Source organism: Thalassophryne amazonica, chromosome 12, assembly GCF_902500255.1.
Source record: "Thalassophryne amazonica chromosome 12, fThaAma1.1, whole genome shotgun sequence".
NCBI classification, from domain to species: Eukaryota; Metazoa; Chordata; class Actinopteri; order Batrachoidiformes; family Batrachoididae; genus Thalassophryne; species Thalassophryne amazonica.
In genome coordinates this window covers 57,862,282-57,884,959 of record NC_047114.1, presented here as the reverse complement: position 1 = coordinate 57,884,959, position 22,678 = coordinate 57,862,282, and the positions used below count along the sequence as shown (strand labels likewise).

The window sequence follows — 22,678 nt, the reverse complement described above, 5'->3', positions numbered from 1 at the left end:
TACACTGACGCATATGAATATAAAACACCCTGAACTGGAATACTGGTAAAATTTTATTTAAATGTGACAAGTTAGCATGTACAACAACATATTTCTAAAAGAGCAGAGTTTTAATTTGCTAACTTTCCTACTTCTGACGTCCACCAGCTCGGTACGTCACCGACATGCGACGGAAGTACGTTTTCTGCTTTGCTGACGAACCAGTAGCAGTTGTCAAAATTAAGGTTTGTTGTGAATTGACTAATGAATGTAGTCAAAAGTATCTTTTCAGATATTTTATTTAATGAGCTGATAATGTGGATTTGTTCTGAAATTTTAGTTTTATAATATGTGTCTGCAATGTCGTCATTGGTAATTTGACACTAATTAAATGTAGTTTGTTGCTCTGTTAGCCGACCCAGCTCTGACTCGTTTACTAGCTAGCAGTGATGTTAGTTACTTCATTAGTGTTAATTCATCATTTCGGTTGGACACTGGCAGTCTAAGGACTATAGTGGAACAATTCCCCCTTCTCTTACTTAAGTTTTTTAAAGTAGAAAATATGTTTCTGTCTGCTTTTTACTGTCACACATGGTTGGGATTTAAACACTCCTAATGGGTGTTCATATCTATTTATCTATATAGATAGATAGAGTTGAGTAGAGTATTTGGTTAGGTAGGCGTTTCCTGCAGTTAAATCTGGTGTAGCAGACCGAGTGGTCCCCCCTAAAAATTGGTACGCCCTGCCTTCACTGCGCATGCATCATTTGAGACCACAGCACCACGTCTGAGATGGACTCTACACCCAAAGGGATTAATGTGATCATTAACCATCAGATGACAAGGTAAAAACCTCTTATATCATTCTAAAGTCAGTTTCAAGCAGACAACGAGGCGATAATCGGTGAGTCGTTACTGCTCTGAAATGACGTAGGCGCTGCAGCAGCTGTGGCGCTCGCCTGAGACAGTGTCTCTTCACCCAAAGCGATCAAATGGATTAATGTGATTATTAACCATCAGATGACAAGGTAAAACCTCTTAAATCATTCTAAAGTCAGTTTTAAGCAGAAACGAGGCCGTTTTAAGCAGAAACGAGGCAAAATTTTGTGATGCTTTGAAATGACGGACGCATGGAACGCATCAGCTAGCAGCCCGAGTAGTTGGGGCTCTTATTGCTTCCTCCGTCTTTTATTATGAAATAATGCTGAATTTATGTGGAAATGATTGTTGTACAAAAGCTTCACATATCTGTCGCTGAGATAGGTGATGACTGGAGTGCAGTTTTAAGCAGAAACAAGGTGATAATCTGCCAATTGCTGCCGACGCTGAGAAATGACGCTCAGAAATGATGCATGCACAGTGAAGGCAGGGCGGGCCAATTTTTAGGGGGACACCACACCTTAAATGGTTCTTTTTTTCAGCTAACTGTCATTAAGTTTATGGGGGTAATCAAGTGCTCTGTGATTACATTTCACTGCATGGTATTCCTTATATTTGTCTAGTCTTGTTTTGAAGGCATTGACTAATGGTGCTGTGACAATTTCATCAGGTAGCCCATTCCACCATGGTATGACCCGATTACTGAAGAAAACAGTCCTTTGTTAGTATTTGTAGTTCTCCTTTTAAAGCGTAGAGTATGGCCTCTGGTCTTCATATCCCTCATCAGAACGCAACCCTTTTATTTCCTGTTAATTTATTCATGTTAATTTACTTTCTTAATGTAAATTGTTTAGATTCTTGTTATCATATAATATTATTATTATTATTATTATTATTATTATTGTTGTTGTTGTTAGTAGTAGTTTATTTTATTGTTACTTCTATTTTGTCATTTGATTTTTTTTATTTTTTTTTTTTTTATTGGACCACAATGGAGAGAAGTGTTTTCACTTTCTTGTCATCCACGTATTTTTAAGATATTTACAATTATGTGCTTACATTGAATTTACTAAAGTCATGTACACATACACAGGCCTCACTTCGCTTTTCATATATAGATGACTTACCACCCTGGAATGGCGTGTGAGTCCAAAATGTAATTATCAAAGTCCACTGTTCATTGTTGTTAGCTAATATCCATAATTTCTCCAAAAATATTAATCCTATCAGCATTCTGTTTTGGTGGCATTCATCCATGACCAAAAATACATAAGCATATCAAACGGCAAATGTCAGCACTCCCTAGTTTGTCCATAATCAAAGTTATACACATGCACATACACGTACACAGTCCACTTTGCTTTTAATATATTGTGGTGAGCTGCGCGGAAGAATGAAAACCAAGCCAGAGCTTTTTGTCTTTTCTGCATTCTGCCCCATGCAGGTGCTTTTATTTTTACACACCCACAATGAGAGACAGTGGCAGAAAACATCAAATGCACTACACTTCCCAATCATGGTAACGGTAGCATGACACTTAACTAAACTGACTAAACCAATTGAACTATAAAAATTACAAAACAAAACATAATAAACTCTAACACTAACAACACTGTTAAACTAACATGAACCACAATAACATTTGAACACCAAACTCCCATGGTACATTGTAGCACAGTGTCCATTGTTCACTGTTGTTAGCTAAGGTCCTTAATTTCTCCATAAATATTAGTACTATCAACTTTCCATTTTTGCACCGTTCATCCTTGACCCAGACAACATAAGTATACCAAACGGAAAATGTCAGCTCTCTCCAGTTTCTCCGTGATCAAAGCCATACACATGCACGCGCGCACACAGAGGCCACTTGGCTATTAACATATAGATTCTAATGTAGTTAATATTCTGGTTAATTGTAACTTATACATCACTTGTTCCTGTCAAATAGTTCTGAAATGTTTTTGAGACAAAAAGGCAAAGAAAAAAAGATGTTGGGAGGGGACGTCTTGCACTTCTGTAGTCTTATGAAGTTGTAAGCTAATTCAGGTTCAGGTTTCTTTATTCGTACCCGTAGGTAAATTAGGTTTGCAGTTCAGAAGAGAGGGGCATCCCCAAACCATGCACTCATACATACAGTACAACATGAATAAATAAACAGTAAAAACAAACCAGGACTTAAAGTGTTTAGAGTCAGTTGTTTTTAGTGGCGCTGATTTTTGTTTAGCACAGATATTGCTGCAGGAACAAAACTGTTTTTAAATCTCTTTGTTCTACATTTTGGAACAGAAAATCTCTGAGCAGACGGCAGAAGCACAAACAGAGAGTTTAGAGGGTGGGATTGGTCCTGGCTGATACTAGAGCCGAGCCGCTGTAACTGTCTGATGTACAGTGAGTCTAGGCTCAGCTGTGGTTGCCCAGTCAGCTTACTCGCCCATGTAACTATCTTGTTTAGAGAGTTCCTGTTCGTCATAGAAAATGACCCAAACCAAGCCACTAAAGAAAATGATAAAATGGACTCAATAAAAGCATGATAGAACAAGGATATAAGAGTTCAATCAACATTAAAAACAGCCAGTTTCCTGAGACAGTACAGGCACTGCTGTCCTTTCTTGAAGACTTCCTCGCAGTTGGCTACAAAGGTCAGTCCAGAGTCAATTACAGTTCCAAGCTATTTGTATGTGGTGACCTGCCCCACAGTCTCACCTTTGATTGAGGTGATCATGCTATGAGTTTGACCACTCTTCCTGAAGTCCATGACCATGTCCTTGGTTTTGGACACATTTAATATGAGGTGAGAGGCCTCACACCACTCAACAAAGTCATTGACAATCGGCCCATGGCCACTTTCCCCATCCTTCAGCAAGCTCACAATGACAGTCATCTGCATATTTTAAAATGAATCTGTTCTCATACTTGCTTTGACACATTTTTGTATACAAAATATACAGCAGTGGTGAAAGAACACACCCTTGTGGTGAACCAGTGGAAGTGCAAACAGGATCAGATAAAACACCATTGACTCTCACTCTCTGTGTCCTGTCAGATAAAAAGTTCAGAATCCACCCCACTAGATTCTTACTCAAGTTAAAATGATCAAAAGCCTATTAGTTAAAATATGGGGCTGGATGGTGTTAAAAGCTGAGGTAAAATCCACGAATAAAAGCCTGGCATGGGCTCTGTGCCCATCCAGGTGGTTCAAAACAAGATTCAATAAAGTGGCTGTGGCATCCTCAACTCCCCTGTGCGGCCTGTATGCAAACTGTAAAGGGTCAAGCTCCCCCTTCACCAACCGTAAGATTTAAGTTCGTGCAAATTTTTCAAAGATTTTCATTAAGGTCTTTGGGCAACTAGATTTGGGGACAGGGACTATATCAGCTTCTTTCCATATTTTTGGAATAGCTTGTTCCTTCAAAGACATATTAAAAATTGAATGAAAAATAAGGCTGAGTACTGATGCACATGTCTTTAACAGATGCCCACACACTCTGTCAGGACCTGGACTTTTGTTAACTTTAATTTTGTAAAAGACTTTTTCTACGTCTTTTAGTTCAGTATTAAAGTGCTGAGTGTCCACAAGCTCATCCTTCAGTTCCTGAATCTCAGAGTTAAAATCCACAGTGTTAAAACGGTTATTAAAAAAAATATAATATTCCCACTGTCTTATGCATTTCTCCTGTAATGAAACTTTACCCATAATGCATTGCAGCATGTGTGTCTGTCCAAACACTAAAACCTTTAAAATTAGTGCATTACTTTAAAACTAAAACATATAGCTAATATTTTCACTTCATAAAATGCCTGATGTGACATTAATTTAAATAACTTGTCTGGAATTAGTTTGGTTAAAATTTTAACCATAAGTTCAAGCTGTATGCCTGTTGATTACTTGTGTGATATGCCAGCGAGTTTGTATGTTGTAAAGAGAAATTGTTTTTATCATCGCTACTCCTCCGCTTTTTCCTTGGTCACCAGGTCCCTTTTGGTGACAGAAAGCTAATGTGACACAGAAGCGCTGGCTCGTTGTTGTCAGTAGCTGCTAGTGTACTGAAATCAATACTGAAAGTTATCGGTGTAGCTTTTATCTGTAACTTCTGCTAAATTTTTTAGGGGTTTATCGGTTTAGCTTTATAAAAGACAACTTTTTAGTTAGCGGATTAACTGTTATTGAAGTTGACTTTTTGGTTAGCTGTGCCCACCACTGATGACCTCATTAATTGACTCAGGTGTGTTGAAGCAGAGGCACATCTAAAAGTTGCAGGGCACCAGCCCTTGAGGACTGGAGTTGAATACCCCTAGTCTAGTGGTTAGGCAATGGGCATGAGACCAGAGTTTCTTCAGTTCAAACCCTCATGTGGCCAGAAAATCACTAGCGGCCCTTGACAAGGTCCTTAATCCACAAGTTGCTCGCGGTGTGTAGTGATGGCAGCACCCTGACGTGTGTGTGTGTGTGTGTGTGTGTGTGTGTGTGTGTGTGTGTGTGTGTGTGTGTGTGTGTGTGTGTGTGTGTGTGTGTGTGTGGGTGTGGGTGTGGGTGTGTGGGTGTGTGGGTGTGTGTGTGTGTGTGTGTGGGTGAATGCGAGGGATTACTGTAAAGCGCTTTGAGCTTCTGATCTTTACTTAGGTTTATTATTATCAGATTAAAAATAATGGCTATCATGCCCCTTTTCACAGTTTACAGAACACATCACTAAAATAATATACAAAAATAAGAGATATACAAATATACAAAAATAAGAGACACATAAAGACCACCAATAATTGACTTTTAGTCCTTACATTCTTCATTGTAATTTAAAATATTTGCCAGTATCCTTCCAAGGTTTTACAGATTTGTTGGAAAGAGATTTTCATAACTTCACTTAAAATACAACAAAATTCACCTTGATCCCATATTCTTATGTTGTTATCCTGTAAGCTGCTCTCATTTGTTGAGGACCGCCACAGTGGATCCAGCACAAACCGCATTGGGGACATGTTTATGCAACAGTTAGCACAAGTTTACGCCGGATGCCCTTCCTGACGCATCTCCAGTTTTACTTGGAGAAAAACACACAGCCCCTGGTCTGCCCCATCCAAAGAGGTCTCCCTTCCAAGTACTAACCAGTACTCCCTCTGCTTAGCTTCTGAGATCTAATGGGATCAGACTTACACAGAGCAGACTGGCTGTGCATCACATATTCTTATGTATATTGTAGTATATCCAGGTCCATATATTGTACAGAATCTATTGTGTGCACTGCCCTGTTAATACGGTGGGGTTTACATAGTACACATCAGTACTGTGATTAACTGCTCTGATACACCCACTAAATGTGAGAAAATGTTTGTAGTTAATATGTCCTTCAACCCTGAACCATAGCAAAATGCTTATTAAAAAAAAAACTTTTTGCAACTGCACGTGGCCCCCTAAATTATGTGTGAATTTTGTGTTGAACTAGTGTCAACTAGTGATTTCACTGGTTAGCCTCTTCATTTAACTCAAACTGGTGTTAATAAGTAGTATTACTTGCTAAAATGATCTGTTGGAATGAAAATATGCACACTCTGACTTCTTACTGTCATTTTTTTGAGGATTTTTAGAATTTGTGACCTTGTGTTGTATTTTGAAATAAGTGAATGAATTCCTCATAACTGAACAGTTGATTATAGTAATCAGTAATTGAATCTGTCCCCCCAGCCTTCCACCTCTTTAATTTTGTTTTTCTGCATTGGTGTTGATGAAGCTACATGTGAAGTTATTAATTTTCCACGATGTGAAAACTTTATCTGCACATTTTAATGCTGTCATACTGACAATGTCAGTAATTACAATAATTTTCTGTGGGCTCTTTCTCCTTGTCCTGCTTTCTTCAGGCAGTATGGGCCGTGGTTATATAGTAGAGGATGCTGTGGAGGTGTATCTGTCCGGACTGTGTGAACTGCAGGCAGGTCCTATCGCTGGCCTGCTTATTGGACAGGTAATGCTCTGTTATAATGACTATCAAATATCATTTTGCTCTGTGGCCCTTTCCTGTTGTTGGGATGTCTACAGTTTCATCTAGTTTGTATGTTAGTTTTTATAATGGTCAACAGGTTACATTTTCCACATCGTGTTCAATTTAGCTGAAATACAGGACAGTGCAATCCATGCTTCTTTTCAAGATTTGTGTTCATCAGGTGGTTTGTGTGAAGGTTATGGCATTAATGATGACCCCCATTTTTCAGTGTACACCTCAGAGGGATTTTGTTATAATGGCAGCTCGAACACCCGAAAAGACAGAGCCTACTGGAGTAACCGTGAACTCTGTGGACAAGGAGTGGGTTACTGAGCATGCTCGACAGGTAAGGCTTGGCAAGTACCAACAATCATGCTAGTATTGGTTAGCTGATTATCGCCTTCAAAACACACTAATTACTGATGTCACTTGATACTTTGTGTGTTTGTAGGTATCCAGGATGCTGCCAGGAGGTCTGTCAGTTTTAGGAGTTTTCATCATCACTGATGCAGAAGCGAAAGAGACACTGACATTACTCCGCCAGGTCAGAACCATATCTTCTGTTTCCAGATGTATAATTGTTCCACTGCAGCTGAATCTGTTTATAAGCATCATACATTGATTATTCTCTCTGGGTGTATGATGTATGTGGACTGTCCTGTCTGTGTGCAGCTGGTTTTCTCAGTGGAAAACCTGATCTCTTCTGAACATCTGTGGAGCCCTGCTGATGATGATGTCACAGATTGTGTCACACTGCACATCAACTCCAAAACGAGAAAGTATCTTTATGCACAGGTGTCTCATTGGCTTGCCTACTGTTGCTGGCAGTTGGCTACACAAATGACTGCGTGAAATGTCTTTAACTCAGCACACCAGAACAGTCTGCAGAACCTTTGATGTCAGTGACAACAAGGTTAGTGGTAATTCTTCACTTTATCACAGTCACTGATCTCAGTTTGCTTAACAAACATGTTATTAATTCTTTTACCTTAGTTTGGTTAATTTTAGAGCGATAATTCAAACTTGATGCATATAGAGTGAACAGTATGGTATGATAAAGATGTGAGCTGTCATTTCCTTGTCACACTACCAGTTTGCGTGCTTGGACAAGACACTTCATAGACTAGTTCCTTGTGTAATTTCTTTGGATTTTTTTGGAGATTTGGAAATCTATACATTTTTGGAAAGCTTATGTTATAGGCTTTCAGAAAATCAATGTTGCCATTTTCTCCCATAAACCAATATGGCTGCCATCTTGAATTCCATTATGGCCACTAGCACCTCACACATTTTGCCCAAATAGTGACTGGTAAATAACACAAATATTAATTTTACCACTCAAAACTACAATTTTAGCTAAGAATTAGTTTGCTGGCATATGATAACAGGGCCTGCAAGTCATCCTGCTGCAAACATGCTCTCCTTTCAGTGAAATCACATATAATTTTCGTTTCGAGAATTAGCTGCCTATGTTTACCAGAGGGCAAGCTATGATTCTGAACAACAAAAGTGTAGGATAAACATTTTGATATTACGTAATATTTTCGTAACTGTTGTAATATCAGCATTATCATCTTAAAGGTGGCAGGGGTGGTGGCCAAGTGGTTAATGCGCTTGGTTACAGTTCAGAAGGCTCCGGGTTCAAATCCCGCCCCTGCCACATTTCTCCATGTGATGTGGAGTTGCGTCAGGAAGGGTATCCGGCGTAAAACCTGTGTGAATTCAACATGTAGATCCACCTTGGATTTGCTGTGGCAACCAGAGTGCAAACAAGGGAGCAGCCAAAGGGACTTACTATCATCTTAAAGTTACATTAATGTTTAACAAGAAAGTTTTTTTTGAAAAAGAGAAATGTATCAGATTTGGCAAGAGCAGAAAGGTATGCAAAGCAGAATAAGAAACAAAACAAGAATCTTATTATGTAGCCCATTATCAAACTTCAGCACATGAAAACTAATTGAATAAATATTGCAACAAATTAATTAATTCATTTAATTTAATTTAATTTAATGGACACACTGTGTGAGTTACAGCAGTGACAGTGATGATGAGAGTGATAGCTATTAAGTATTTTGTAGACTTTAATTAGGCCTACATGTACTTTACTATCTTGGAACAGTTATTCCACTTAGTATAGTGGACATTTATTCATATATGTTAAGTATGTAAGAAGATGTTATATACAGGGGTGCACATAAGTGGTACGCATGCGCGGCAAAAATCTGGAATGCGTAATGACACCTGTTATTTCACGCCTTTGCGTACTTCACCGATCATGTCTTAACTTTCATCTCACATGTTGCTTGTCAACTACTGTCAGAGATGTCCAGAAAACAACAAACATTAAGCAGCTTCTTTGGCTTTTCGCCACCGACAAAGAGACGACAACTGGAGCCAGAGCCAAAGAAGAGACTTTTCTTGGAAAAGTGGCTCCAAGATGTGCAGTGGCTCAAAGCTAACGATGAGCGCACTGACATGTGGTGCAAGATTTGCTGCTCACATCCACATCTAGCAGATAAAACAGGTGCGTTTTATAAAGGCTCAAAGAATTTCAATCATCCTTTATTTGATAAACATGAAAAAAGCAAGGAGCACACGAATGTGGCGCAAGCCATTGCTAATAAACAGGCTAGCCGAGAAGAAATGTCCAATCGTCCACTTATAAGATGGCGCGACAAGCTGAATGAAGAACAGCGGCAAGCTCTGTTTAATATTTTTCTGCTCACCTTCCATAAAGCTAAACACGCACGTCCAATGTCTTCCTATTCTAAGGACATTCCTTTACTGAAGCGGCTGGGAGTAAATGTCGGAGGTGCGTATCTTTCACGTGAAGGCGGCACACGGATCGTGCAGAGCATCGCTCACACCATCAGCGAGGGGTTAGGAACCAAATTGCAGTCTGTTGAATTTTAGGGGCTGCTTTTTGATGGATCTGAGGACATCACAAAAAGCGAGCAGGAAATCGTTTACATTGTGTCTGTGTCCAGCAACGGAGAGTTAATGTCCGACTTTCTTGGACTGATTGAACTGGGTGCTGACCGAACTGCACAGGACGTAACAGATGGACTTGTGAGACTTTTCCAGGATGCAGGCTTGGATGACTGGACAACAAAGTTGGTCGCTGTGTGCACAGACGGGGCAGCTGTCAACGTCGGTATGTACAACAGTGTGGTACCAAAACTCCATCAACTTGCTGCGTTTGGAGACTCCCTTGTGCACATTTTGTGCACCACACACACACTGGAGAATTATGCAAAATCAGCTGATCGCAATGTGCCTTACTGTGAGACATTCAATCGCTCTGTGGTCAAGCTGCTGCAGTTTTATTTACAAAAAGGTGGAGCAAAAAAAACTGCTGCCCTGAAGAAGCTGTGTGAAGAAAATGGGATCTCCTTTGTGAAACTGGGCAAGTTTCATAATATCAGACAGTCTGCATGGAGGCATGAAACACTGATAAAAATATCAAGACTGTTGCCAGCCATTAAAATGCAGTTGGATACGAGTGATAACAGTGACCTTCAGCATATCTGCACAGAGCGTTTTCAGTGCTTTCTGTCAAACATGCTTGACATTGGCAACATATTGAAAACCACATCCATTAGGTTTCAGAAGGAAAAGCTGACCATTAGAGAATGTAAAGATGAACTCATGGTGGCCATTGGACAGTTCACACTTCTGCTTGATGGTGAAGGTCACAGTGCACAGACGGTTTCTAATGCTGATGCTGACAGAGACAAGACAAACTTACTCGGGGTTAATTGAAGAGTTTGAAGTCAGATATGATTCCCTCAAATCATGTGATCGTTTCTTAGTATTTGATCCTTCAACATGGCCTCAGGAAATGCAAGAGCTCCACAATTTTGGAAACAAAACAGTTTGCAGCATTCTCAAGAAATATGAAGCTGTCTTGCAACTTGACAAAAACACCACTGTGACAGAATGGATGCACTTAAAGCAGGCAGGAAAGTGCCTGGGAGCCTCTTCTGTATATGACTTGGTCCAAATAATAAATACAAGTAACCCAGATGCTTACTCCAACATCAACAAGGTGGTTAAGCTGTCTCTTACACTGCCTTTAAGCAGTGCAGCTTGTGAGAGGGGATTCTCACATCTCAACATAATAAAAACCAAGTACAGATCTTGTCTGTCACATGCTCGTCTCTCAGCCCTAATGCGCATTCACCTGTCAAAGCAGACCACAGAGACATTTGACCCAAAGCAAGCTGTTGACCTATGGATGGAGACAGCTAATCGGAGGCTCAACCAAGGACGGGGAGATGCATCTGCAACATCTTCATCATCTACCATGCAGGAAGCTGAAGCAGAGGACATTGGAGGCAACAGTGAGGAGGACAGTGAGGAAGACTGCACTTAAGACCACGCTATATATGGAGTGAGTACCAGACACCATCTCCTGGTACTCACCTGAGTAACTCTCCGAAAAAGTTATGTGCACCCCTGGTTATATACCACTATTCCTATGGAAGTTTTTGACAATAAATATTCAGTTTAGTTCTGAAAAAAAAATATTTATCTGTCATATTTTAGCAAAAATTTTAAATGTTGGTAGCCATATTGGAATTCAAGATGGTGGCCATATTTGTTCATTGGAGCAAATGGCAACATGGTTTTTCTGAAAGCCCATAATGTAAGCTTTCAAAAAATGTATAAGTTTCCAACTCTGCAGTAAAATCTAACTAAAGTAAAATATGGATCACAAGGAACTAGACTATCATGTGCATTGTCCCAGTCCACCTAGCTGTGAATGGGTGCTGGCCTTGGATCGAGTAGTCACTTACATTGGACTGGTATCCAGTGGGGCTTTCTTCTCCTTCTTACTCTTTGAGCTCATAGTCTCAAACTCCTTATATAACAATACATTGTTCTCCCTTTTTCCACCTCCCTATTTTCCTCTGCCACAGAATTACCTGTTGCAGGCAAAGCCAAAGACTTTCAGTAACTAATTTCTTTATCTTGGCTTCTCCCATTTTTGCTCAGGGTCTCCACAGCAGCACCTCCATGTATCATATGTTGATTTGGCACACATTTCTACATTGCATGTCCTTCCTGACACAAGTCTGGATGTACAAGTGGAGTGAGGCATGCGTAACCACTAACCGGAAATGTCTAGGCCCAAGACTTTAAATACATTTTGTAAAGTCCTTAATTTCCAGCAGAAGCATGTGTCATGCTCCAGCCCCTTAGGGCCAGTTGTTACAGTTCTGAACCTTTTTCTGTTCCCATGCTCTAAGCCTTCAGTGGTTTTATTCATGTCTTGTCGTGTCTGTCATGATCATGCTCATGTTATCATTGGTTTTGTTTCTATTTCATCTTTCTTGTATTTGTTCACGCTTAGTCACTTCAGTCCTAGTTTGATCCTGTTTATTTAATTTATTGTATTATGCTTTAGTCACAGGTTTTTGTTAATATTTATCTTCAGGGATGCTTATCTCATTATGTTCCATTTGTTATTTATTGCATTCTCAGTTTATCAGTTATCCTGTGTTATCTATTGCACTATTCTGTGGTCACTGGTTTTGTTTATTTGCTGTTTAACTAATAGTTTGTTTTGCCACCTGCTTATCTTTTATTTCTTCCTTCAGCCATGATTTGTTTCCATTATGGTTTTGCTTTTCTCTGATGGCTCACCTTTTAGTTCTCGTATTCATGCTTAGTTCAGTTCTTGTTTATTGTAGTATTTTATTCTGTCCTCAGTTTCTGTTCATGCTCTGTTCATAGTCCTCTGTTTCCATTTGACCTTTGTTTTCTGTTTCCCTCACACCCACCTGATTATGTTATCACTCCACTGCACCTGCCTCTTGTCTCTGACTCTCACTTTGATTCTGTCTGCTTTGTGTTTACCTTCACTCTCTTTGCACCTGCTCAAGCATCTTTGTCTCTTACATCGCTCCACTCTGTGTTTTCCTTCCTCATGATCTTGCACTGTGCACAATTTTTGTCTTCCCTGACCATGCCCCCTTCCAGAGATTTCCACACACCTGCTCCACATCACTTAGTTTGCTCCTCATTTAAGCCCTCCCTGTCTCGCAGCTCACTGCCAGCTTGTTGAATGTATTTTACTTTCCATCCATCCATCCATTTTCTTCCGCTTATCTGAGGTCGGGTTGCGGGGGCAGCAGCTCACGCAAAGCCACCCAGACTTCACGATCTGCACACACCTCCCCCAGCTCCTCCGGGGGAACCCTGAGGCATTCCCAAGCCAGCTGAGAGACGTAGTCCCTCCAGCGTGTCCTGGGTTTTTCCCGGGGCCTCTTCCCGATGGGACATGCCCGGAACACCTCTCCAGCGAGGCGTCCTGGGGGCATCCGGAAAAGATGCCCAAGCCACCTCAACTGGCTCCTTTCGACGTGGAGGAGCAGTGGCTCAACTCCGAGCTCCTCCCTAGTGACAGAGCTCCTCACCCTATCTCTAAGGGAGTGCCCAGCCACCCTGCAGAGGAAACTCATCTTGGCCGCTTGTACTCGAGATCTTGTTCTTTCGGTCATGAGCCAAACCTCATGACCATAGGTGAGGGTCGGAACGTAGATCAATCGGTAAATTGAGAGCTTTGCCCCCCACTCAGCTCTCTCTTCACCACAATGGTCCGATACAGTGACTGCAATTTTATTAAATTCCACGCATCTTAAATGTAGCAGACACAGATTATTTGGAATTTTGTTTTGGCACGTTTTTAAGGTCTCTACTGCCATCTACTGGCCAGTAGTGTTCATGGCAGTATTTGCCCTGAAGCTGTGCTGATATTTTCAATCACTGTACTCAGTTCCAGCTCAAACTGTACCACAGGGTGTAAAAGTTCAGAGCGCACGATTTATGTTCTCACACACATTATAAGTTCAAAAACCACACGTTGGACTCGTGTTTCCAGAAGCAAAATGTAAACAGAAGCTTTTTTTTTCCCAAGCTTAATTTACAAAAACTCTTGATTGGAGACATCAACGTTTTAAACAAACAAAAAAACATTACAAAAGAGGTCTGCGGTGTTTGCACAGTGCGACAGGTTGGACGCTTGTAGTGCTTCAGCAGCAGGATACCCTCACGACGGCCGACCAGAATATCAAACAGGTTTGATTTTCATCTGGCCATATGATCGGCGATCAGGAGGTGGTCGTGAGATGTTAAACGCAGCTCGTTACTCCATGTATACTAAACGATGCAGGATGCGCAATTAACCTGAAACTCGGTGCGATCCAAAAAATTCTCGCACAAATGAAAAATCAGCTGGAAAAGGGCCAAAACTCGCACTGGCACCAGTAGATCATGGCAGTGTTCTATTTATTTTGACACCGGTTATATCAGACGGTTATCTAATTACAACTTGGCTTTTTTTTTTTAAATGCCTTTTTTTTTACAAATAAACACACCTCACATTAACGTGTTGGTTTGCATAGAATGAATGAGTCAACCAATCAGTGTTAGCGGAGGCACATTTTACCCAGAATGCCATCTGTCTGTGTTTATTAAAAAACTTCTGAATTAGTGCATTATTCAACATTAAAAGATATATGTTATATTTTAACTTTGTACAAATGACAGAATTGACAGTAATGGAGTTATTCTATCAGTATTCATTTTATTTACATCAAACCATAAGTCAGCATTGCTTTGTTTTCCATTTCTTCTGCCTGGCGGCAGCGTTCTAGTTGGGTAGAGAGTTGAGCTTCATGGCTCATCTCAGCTGCGTTTGTGCTGGAAGCCATGTAGTAAACTGGAGCTTCCAGCAGGGGGCAGGATGCTCAAAGACAGAAGTGCTGACTCATTGTTTGGGTCTGTCATCGCTTTTGATTCTTCCAGAAGCGATCATGGTGTTAAAACTCAAGATCAGCTTGTTAGTAGTTGCAAGTGTACCGGAGACGATACTGGAATTTATTGGTTATCGGTTATCTGTAACTTCCGATACATTTTTGGGTGGTTTATCCTTTTATCTTTACCAAAGATAACTTTTCAGTTATCTGATTATCTGTTATTGAGGTTAATTGTTTGGTTATCTGTGCCCACCATTGCCCAGTTTGTGCCACACCCTGATAGCATGACCTCATAAATGGGGCTGCCACTGATCTTTCCACAGTTACCCACAATAAATGGAAGCAGGAATATCCTGAGCTAAGTGATGCTAAACGTCTGTATTACAAAGATATGTCCACATTCTTTCTAACATTAGAAATTGCACAGAGTCCATTTGGGGGTACACCGGCACAATTGAGATCAGAGATGGAGATTCAGCGGTCATAATCTCAGTGTGTTAACTGTCTTATTATCATCCTGCTGTAACATCTTACAACATGTAATCATCAATGTTTAATATAAATTCACCAAAATAGTGGCATGTTATTTTAAAGCACATTGCGGTAATTGACTGTTTCAGAGCATAGCCAAGCCTGCTGATTGGAAGTACCAGTCAGGTCTGTGTTCGTCCTGGTCCATGGTGTCATGTTGTCTAAATATGGACGTGGTGGTACCACTGCCAGTGCACAGAACCAGCAATCAAATCATGGATAAATGTCTCAAGGTCAGACTCACATACACAGGCAAATCAGAGAACAACCATTTTAGAGTTTAGCAAAGTCCCATCACTTTAAAATTAGTAACACACGTTCAAGTATGCACATATATAATCACTGGCATGCAAACAGTCACACATGCATGTTCACAAATGTTAGTGGGACTGTTCTCATGTCAGTCTTTGTTTCAGGAAGGACTGAAAATGTGGGTGCACCAGATTGAGAGTGGAATTTGTCTGATTGATGGAAAGAAGTTCCCAGATGATTCTGAGCTGACAGCGGGACAGGTGATAAAAAAGTTTAAAAACAAATAAATAAAACAACTGTGAAAGTACAGTAAAAGTAAACCTACATTTACTCTACAACCATTCTACTTGGATTCTCTGTCATACAAATATAATAAGAGGTATCTAGAAACTTCCTCTACTCCAGGGGTAGCCAACAGTGTGCCATGAAGGGCAAAGGTGTTGCAGCTTTTCCTTGTTGCCAGTCACCACAGCAGGTGATTGAGACTTTAATTTGAGGGGAGGCGCTCAACAGTAAAATTACTTGCTGAGGCAATAAGCTGCATGTATAATGTATAAATATTCTAATTTAAAATGTCAAATCAAAGTCCTTCTGTAGGTTATTGGGAAGGGCAGGGCTAAGAGTTTAACCCATTGTGTTTGATATTTTTTGATAGAAGAGGAATACAAGACAGATGCACACAGCTCAACTGTTCATCACACCGGTAAGGAACACAACCATGCACGTGTTTCATTAAACTCTTCATATACCTGTACCTTTCACAAGAGTAAACAGTTTGTTTGTTGTCCTTCAGTTTGTCTTGAAAAGTGGTGATCATGACAAATTATCCCCACAACTTCATCTGCTAGGGACGATGTAGAGGAGTGGTGTATCCTGCACGCTGTGTCTCCAAAGCAGCTGTTTGGTGATCAGTGACAGTTTTTGTCCAGTGATTTCTTATACATCCTTTTCAAGAGTTGTCCACTCATGCTTTTCAATTTTGCAGGTTCTCCCACTTAGCAAACATGGAGGGGTCTGAAATTTTCATCTTAGGTGCATGTCCACTGTGAGAGACATAATCTAAAAAAAAAATACGGAAATCACAATGTATGATTTTTTTTATAATTTATTTGTATGTTACTGCTGCAAATAAGTATTTCAACACCTGTCAAAATCAGTGTTAATATTTGGTACAGTACCCTTTGTTTGCAATTACAGAGGTCAAACGTTTCCTGTAGTTTTTCACCAGGTTTGCACACACTGCAGCAGGGATTTTTGTCCACTCCTCCATACAGCTCTTCTCCAAATCTTTCAGGTTTGGAGTTTCAGCTCCCTCCAAAGATTTTCTATTGAGTTCAGGTCTGGAGACTGGCCAGGCCACTCCAGGACCTTTAAATGCTTCTTACGGAGCCCCTCCTTAGTTGCCCTGGCTGTGTGTTTGGGGTCAATGTCTTGCTGGACGACCGAGCCATGACCCATCTTCAATGCTCTTACTGAGGGAAGGAGGTTGTTTGCCAAAATCTCGCAATACATGACCCCATCCATCCTCCCTTCAATACGGTGCAGTCGTCCTGTCCCCTTTGCAGAAGAGCACCCCCAGAGTATGATGTTTCCACCCCCATGCTTCACAGTTGGGATGGTTTTCTTGGGGTTGTTCTCATCATCTAAACATGGTAAGTGGAGTTGATTCCAAAAAGCTTTATTCTGGTCTCATCTGACCACATGACCTTCTCCCATGCCTCCTCTGGATCATCCAGATGGTCACTGGTGAACTTCAAACGGGCCTGGACACGTGCTGGCTTGAGCAGGGGGACCTTGCTGCCCTGCAGACTTTTAAACCATGACAGCATCATGTGTTACTAATGTAATCTTTGTGACTGTGGTCCCAGCTCTATTCAGCTCATTGACCAGGTCCTCCTGTGTAGTTCTGAGCTTTCTCAGAATCATCATTACCCCACAAAGTGAGATCTTGCATGGAATCCCAGACCGAGGGAGATTGACAGTCATCTTGTGTTTCTTCTACTTTCTAATAAATAATGTTGTCTTCTACCAAGCTGCTTGCCTGTTGTCCTGTAGTCCATCACAGCCTTGTGCAGGTCTACAGTTTGGTCCCTGGTGTCCTTAGACAGCTCTTTGGTCTTGGGTATCGTGGACAGGTTGGAGTGTGATTGAGTGTGTGAACAGGTGTCTTTTATACAGGTAACAAGTTCAAACAGGTGCAATTAATACAGGTAGAGTGCAGAATAAGAGGGCTTCTTTAAGAAAAATTAACAGGTCTGTGTGAGCCAGAATTCTTGCTGGTTGGTAGGTGTTCAAATACTTATTTGCAGCAGTTAACATACAAATCAATTATTTAAAAAAATCATACATTGTGATTTCCAGATTTATTTATTTATTTATTTATTTTACCCCTCCATGATTTCTAAGTGGGAGAACTTGGAAAATCGCAGGGTGTTCAAATACTTATTTTCCTCACTATATATATATAAAACACAATTCTGTCAGTGTTTTGGAAGCAATGAGTTGATGCTGATTTGTATACTTATCCAGGACTAGATTAAAAGCAATTCTAAATTATGCGTATCAGTCTGGCTATTATTAAAATACATATGTATTTTTGTCACTGAACAAACATTTTGAAATATGATTGCTTGGGAACAAAAGTATAGAACAGTGAGCCAGGGGTGACAGCATTGTGTGCAACCACAGAGCCAGCCCTGCCAGTTCAGACATAAGTGTGGGGAATAAACAAGTCAGTAGCTGAGCCCATCTTCAAACTTGTCTGAGGTCTTAGTGAGGTGACCTTGCGTACCAACATTCGCTTTGATACATGAAATCTTTATCAAGATATTACGTACACATCGACTACACAAAAATGCACACACAGAGTCAAGCACTTCCTAGACCTGCTTTGCTTTTCTTGGCGTATGTTAAAAAACAAACAAAAATGTGTAATATAAAGTCTGCATGTTTTTGCTCTGCTTCTCTTGCATATCAAATCTTGACCCACAGTGGAGCCAGACTGACGTATGTGTACACTGAGCCTCTGCAATGTAGAATTCTTATTTTGATTAATTGTTCCCCTCCCTCTATTGTGGATGTTGCTTTAGAGTTGAGCACTTTGACTGTTCTGCCAGAGGTTCATAGAAGAAGAGTAAATCTTTGTGTGTGTCAGGAGCAACAGCGGCTCACAGATGTTGTCCAGCGGTGTGGAGGTAGCGTGTCTGTCAGAGGAGCAATCCATAGCAGAGCTTACCTGCAGAGCAATCGGCCAAAGGCCAGACTGGCAGAGAAGGTAATGTTTAATGTAGTAGCCAATGCCATATGAAATGCAAAGTACTGTCCATTAATATGTGACACATGCTACATTCATGGCAGCTGTTGAAGCGGGATGTTATTTCTACGGTAACCACAAGGGTTCAAATGCTTCTGGAAGAGCTGCTGACAGCAGAATATGAGAGCAACAGCAGCTGTCAAGAAAAACCTCAGACAGGTAAACACACACATACACGTCCCCTACATGCTCTATTAAGCTCTATGATCACTGTTATAACCATCTCCAAAAGTAAACGGTCACTCACAAGGGAATTATAGTGGACATTCCGTCCAAGAGCTTTGCATTGGGAATTAAGCAAATGCTGCATTATTTATGCAGGGGCTTTTGTTTTTTTAATTTACCGTAATTTTTTTCTTATAATATCCAAATTTGTGATAGCTTCCACAAAGTGTATAACAATTATTACTATTAAAAAGTAAAATTGTTTCAGCTTTAAGAAACTAGCTTTCTTACAAAGAAAATCTCTGCTTATATTGATATTTCTGTTATTCATTTGAATGAGGAAAAATGGTGTTTAGTATAAAAATCTCAGACAAAACTTCTCTGACTCTTTGTATCGCTGTCTGTCTCTCAGAACAGTTTTGTCTTCCTCGCCGTGTCTTCTGTCCAATAAAAGGGGTGGGACCTGTGTGTGTTTGCGACTACCAGTTCAGTGATGAAAGTCTGTCTGAGGTGACTGACAGGCTGAAGGAGATGATGGACATCAATGCTGCTGAGGACAACTTGGATACCAGACAAGAAATTATTCCTGAAATCACAGAGAATCAAGAAGGTATTTGTTTATGCAGAATTTAGTTAATGCATTCTGTTCATCAGGTAGGATTTTTACTTTAAAATAGAATTTTTAGAGCATTTTTTGTGAGGAAGATGAGTTTTCTTTACTACTGATCACATACTCACCCACACTCATCTTACAAAGATGGGAGGGAACCCACATGAACACAGGGAGAACATGCAAACTCCACACAGAAAGGCCACAGGTGGGAAACAATCCATGACCTTCTTGTTGTGTGGCAACAATTCTAACCACTAAGCCACCATGTTCCCTGTGATTGGTAATAGGTATTTATAAAATCAGTCAGCCAATATTAGTACACTAGCTGGGGTACCCGGCGCTGCCCGGGTTAACATGTTTTAGACATAAGCCAAATGCCAATCATTTTAATCAAAACAATTGTCCAACATTTGTTTTTGTAATGCTGATATCTTATAAAGATAATAGTTAATGGGCTAAAGTTTGTCCAGCAGAACTATAAGAGGTGGACTCCCCAAACTAAGTGGAAATACTTGGTTAAAAGGCAAACACATTTGAAGTCCTTCACGCAGGCTTTGTTTTGCAATCAAATGTAGAACAAAATTACACACAAAAGGTACAGTTGTGCTCAATTAATTACAAAGAAATACAAACAGTATGACACTTTATGGTAAATCTGCATGGAGTAGACAGTTCTCAAAAACTGAGTGACTGTGCAAGAAAAAGAAGAGTGAGGAAAGCCACCAAGACACCCAGACAACCCAGAAGAAGTTATGGCCTTATATGGTGCACAGTGCAAGCTTTGCATTTTGCATCACTACTCTAGTAGAGTAGAGCAGAGAAGGATTTTCTTTCACCAAAACAGACAAGCCAGGCTTGCATCTCAGATGTACCTTCTGGCAATTTGTAGCTAATCTTTCAGGTAGTCTTTTTAAGAAAATCCTCCTCTATACCACTTCATCATGAAGATGGATAGCTGGTGATACAAATTTTGAGCACAATTGTAGGTAACAGTAAATGTAAATACCAGTGAATCAAAATTGTGGTAGTGGTGTATTTCACTGTTTTTACATTGCAATTTTACAAACATAAAATGAATGTATTCAGACAGGAAGGCAAACTGGGTTGTACAGGACAGTCAGGTGCTTAACAGTTAAGAACATAAAGTAGCTGAAGAAAGGGATTAAATAAACAGAAATGGCCAACACATATACAGGGCTGGAAATTTGAACCTGCCTGGTCATACACACAGCCGGCTATTTTGGGGTAATTTTCAGTTCAACTTAAAAAAAAAAAAAAATGGTACCAGTTTGTTCCCCATGTCATGAGGATTCAGAATGCATATAGTTTTTAGGGCTACATTATAGTTTGGGAATTTATCCCAGACAGACAGACAGACAGACGTAGCCCTTTATGTATATAGATGTTACTCAGTACCTGTATTGATCAAAGTTAATCACTTCTCTTACAAACCAACAAATCACATATTTTAGCCCTTCTGCGCCCACCCTCAAACGAGACTGCACTGCCCTATTTGTTTTAGTTCATGAGTGTATAGCATTTTGCCTATTTGAATTATTGGAGTGTTTTTGCTTTTCAGAGTTCCCTATGGAAACAAAGCCAGAGTCCATGACCAACACCTACATTGGTAAAAAGGGGAAATACAGCTGTAGCTGTCCACTGCTGTATTTTTTTATTGGCAGCTGGTCTTTGATATGAAGGCATTCTCATAATGGTAATATGAGTTATTTGTGTACAAACACAATTTTAACTGTTTGTTTGTTTTGTTTAGGGGTTGCTCTGGCTGGTGTCGTCGCCATGCTTGCCTCAGCTGCCTCACTGCTTTATTTCAGTGACTTTTGATACACACTAAATAAAGAATTTAAATGGATCTACCAGATGTTTCTGTTTCTTGGTGGGATACATGGCATGATGAGTCATGTGGGCCAAAAATGCATTTGATGTCTCAAACTGTAACTCAAATGGGGGGGGAAATAACTAATAAAGGAATAACTAACACTACCTATTTTAACTGCTCAGGACTCGAGTCAGTGTTGAGTCATTGCTTTTTATAAGTATTACTCTGTTATCAACAGAATTCCCATTTAATTATTTCCCTCATATGGTGCCTTTTCTACCTGCCTTTATAACAATGCTCACATGTAGGGGCTGCACAACCACACTGAAAACCAAATCCTCTTCCATGGTGCATGTCCAGAATGTGTGTGTGTGTGTGTGTGTATATATATATGTATGTGTGTATATATATATATATGTATATGTATATGTATATATATATGTATATGTGTATGTATATGTATATATATATGTATATGTGTATGTATATGTATATATATATGTATATGTGTATGTATATGTATATGTGTATGTATATATGTATATGTATATATATATGTATATGTGTATGTATATGTATATGTGTATGTATATGTGTGTATATGTATGTATATATATATGTATGTATATATATATGTATGTATATATATATGTATGTATATATATATGTATATGAAAGACAGAATCAAAGACATTAATAATTGATAAGTATCTTTAAAATTCTTTAACATTCTCCACCCTGTTTATCAATGATAATGTCTACATTCTCATCATCACAAAGTCACCACCTCCATGCCTGGACTTTCATTGGCCTGGTCATCTTTGTAGAAACATTAAAATCTTACACTCAGGGGAAGCAATGTTCTTAATCATTTTACCCCATTTAAACGGGGCATGACTCAGAATCAGACTGCGATAAAGCTATGTAATCACGATCTAGCAGCAAACCATTGACTGTGGTGGAAATCATCTGTTGAGCCAATGATCACATGAGAGGAATTATACAGCAAATTATAACACTCAGCAAGGCCAGCAGGACAATAATTGGGATAAGCAGTTTTAACCGAATGTGATACCATGATCCAGAAAAGAGCCATGAGGTCCAGCTATTATCTGTAACGAAATCCTTACTCACAGTGGTCTTTAACATTGTTAAATTCTGGATAGCCAAACCTATTGATCCGCCATCATTATCGTTGTTAGGGATGAATGTACAACAACTTTCTCCCACCATGACACAAACACCATCTGAGGCTGCAGTTAATTGATCCAAAACCATTCAATCTTGCATTTCCATGATCCTCAGAGCTGACAACTCCACCCTTATGCCCCTAAGAGCCTCAACAGTGGAGTTCACAAAGTAGCTGAATCA

At 39.9% G+C, this 22,678-nt stretch overlaps 1 protein-coding gene across 3 annotated transcripts; it reads left to right on the top strand.

Annotated features, from left to right (window-relative positions):
- The first annotated feature begins 173 nt into the window (after window positions 1-173).
- On the top strand, window positions 174-21,349 carry odr4 (odr-4 GPCR localization factor homolog). Of its 3 annotated transcripts, XM_034183634.1 has the most exons (15): window positions 174-231; window positions 3,434-3,438; window positions 6,709-6,815; window positions 7,063-7,179; window positions 7,285-7,377; window positions 7,506-7,612; window positions 7,710-7,746; window positions 15,217-15,360; window positions 15,544-15,639; window positions 16,035-16,082; window positions 18,534-18,653; window positions 18,737-18,851; window positions 19,270-19,467; window positions 21,050-21,097; window positions 21,242-21,349. In XM_034183634.1, the coding sequence occupies exons 3-15, from the start codon at window positions 6,717-6,719 to the stop codon at window positions 21,310-21,312; spliced, it is 1,293 nt and encodes a 430-aa protein (XP_034039525.1). In that variant the 5' UTR covers window positions 174-231; window positions 3,434-3,438; window positions 6,709-6,716; the 3' UTR covers window positions 21,313-21,349. The 3 variants fall into 3 exon arrangements, with proteins under 3 accessions (XP_034039525.1, XP_034039524.1, XP_034039526.1); XM_034183633.1 differs by lacking the exon at window positions 3,434-3,438 and having other exon boundaries at window positions 184-228; window positions 6,702-6,815; XM_034183635.1 differs by lacking the exon at window positions 3,434-3,438 and having other exon boundaries at window positions 190-224; window positions 6,712-6,815.
- The last annotated feature ends 1,329 nt before the right edge of the window (window positions 21,350-22,678 follow it).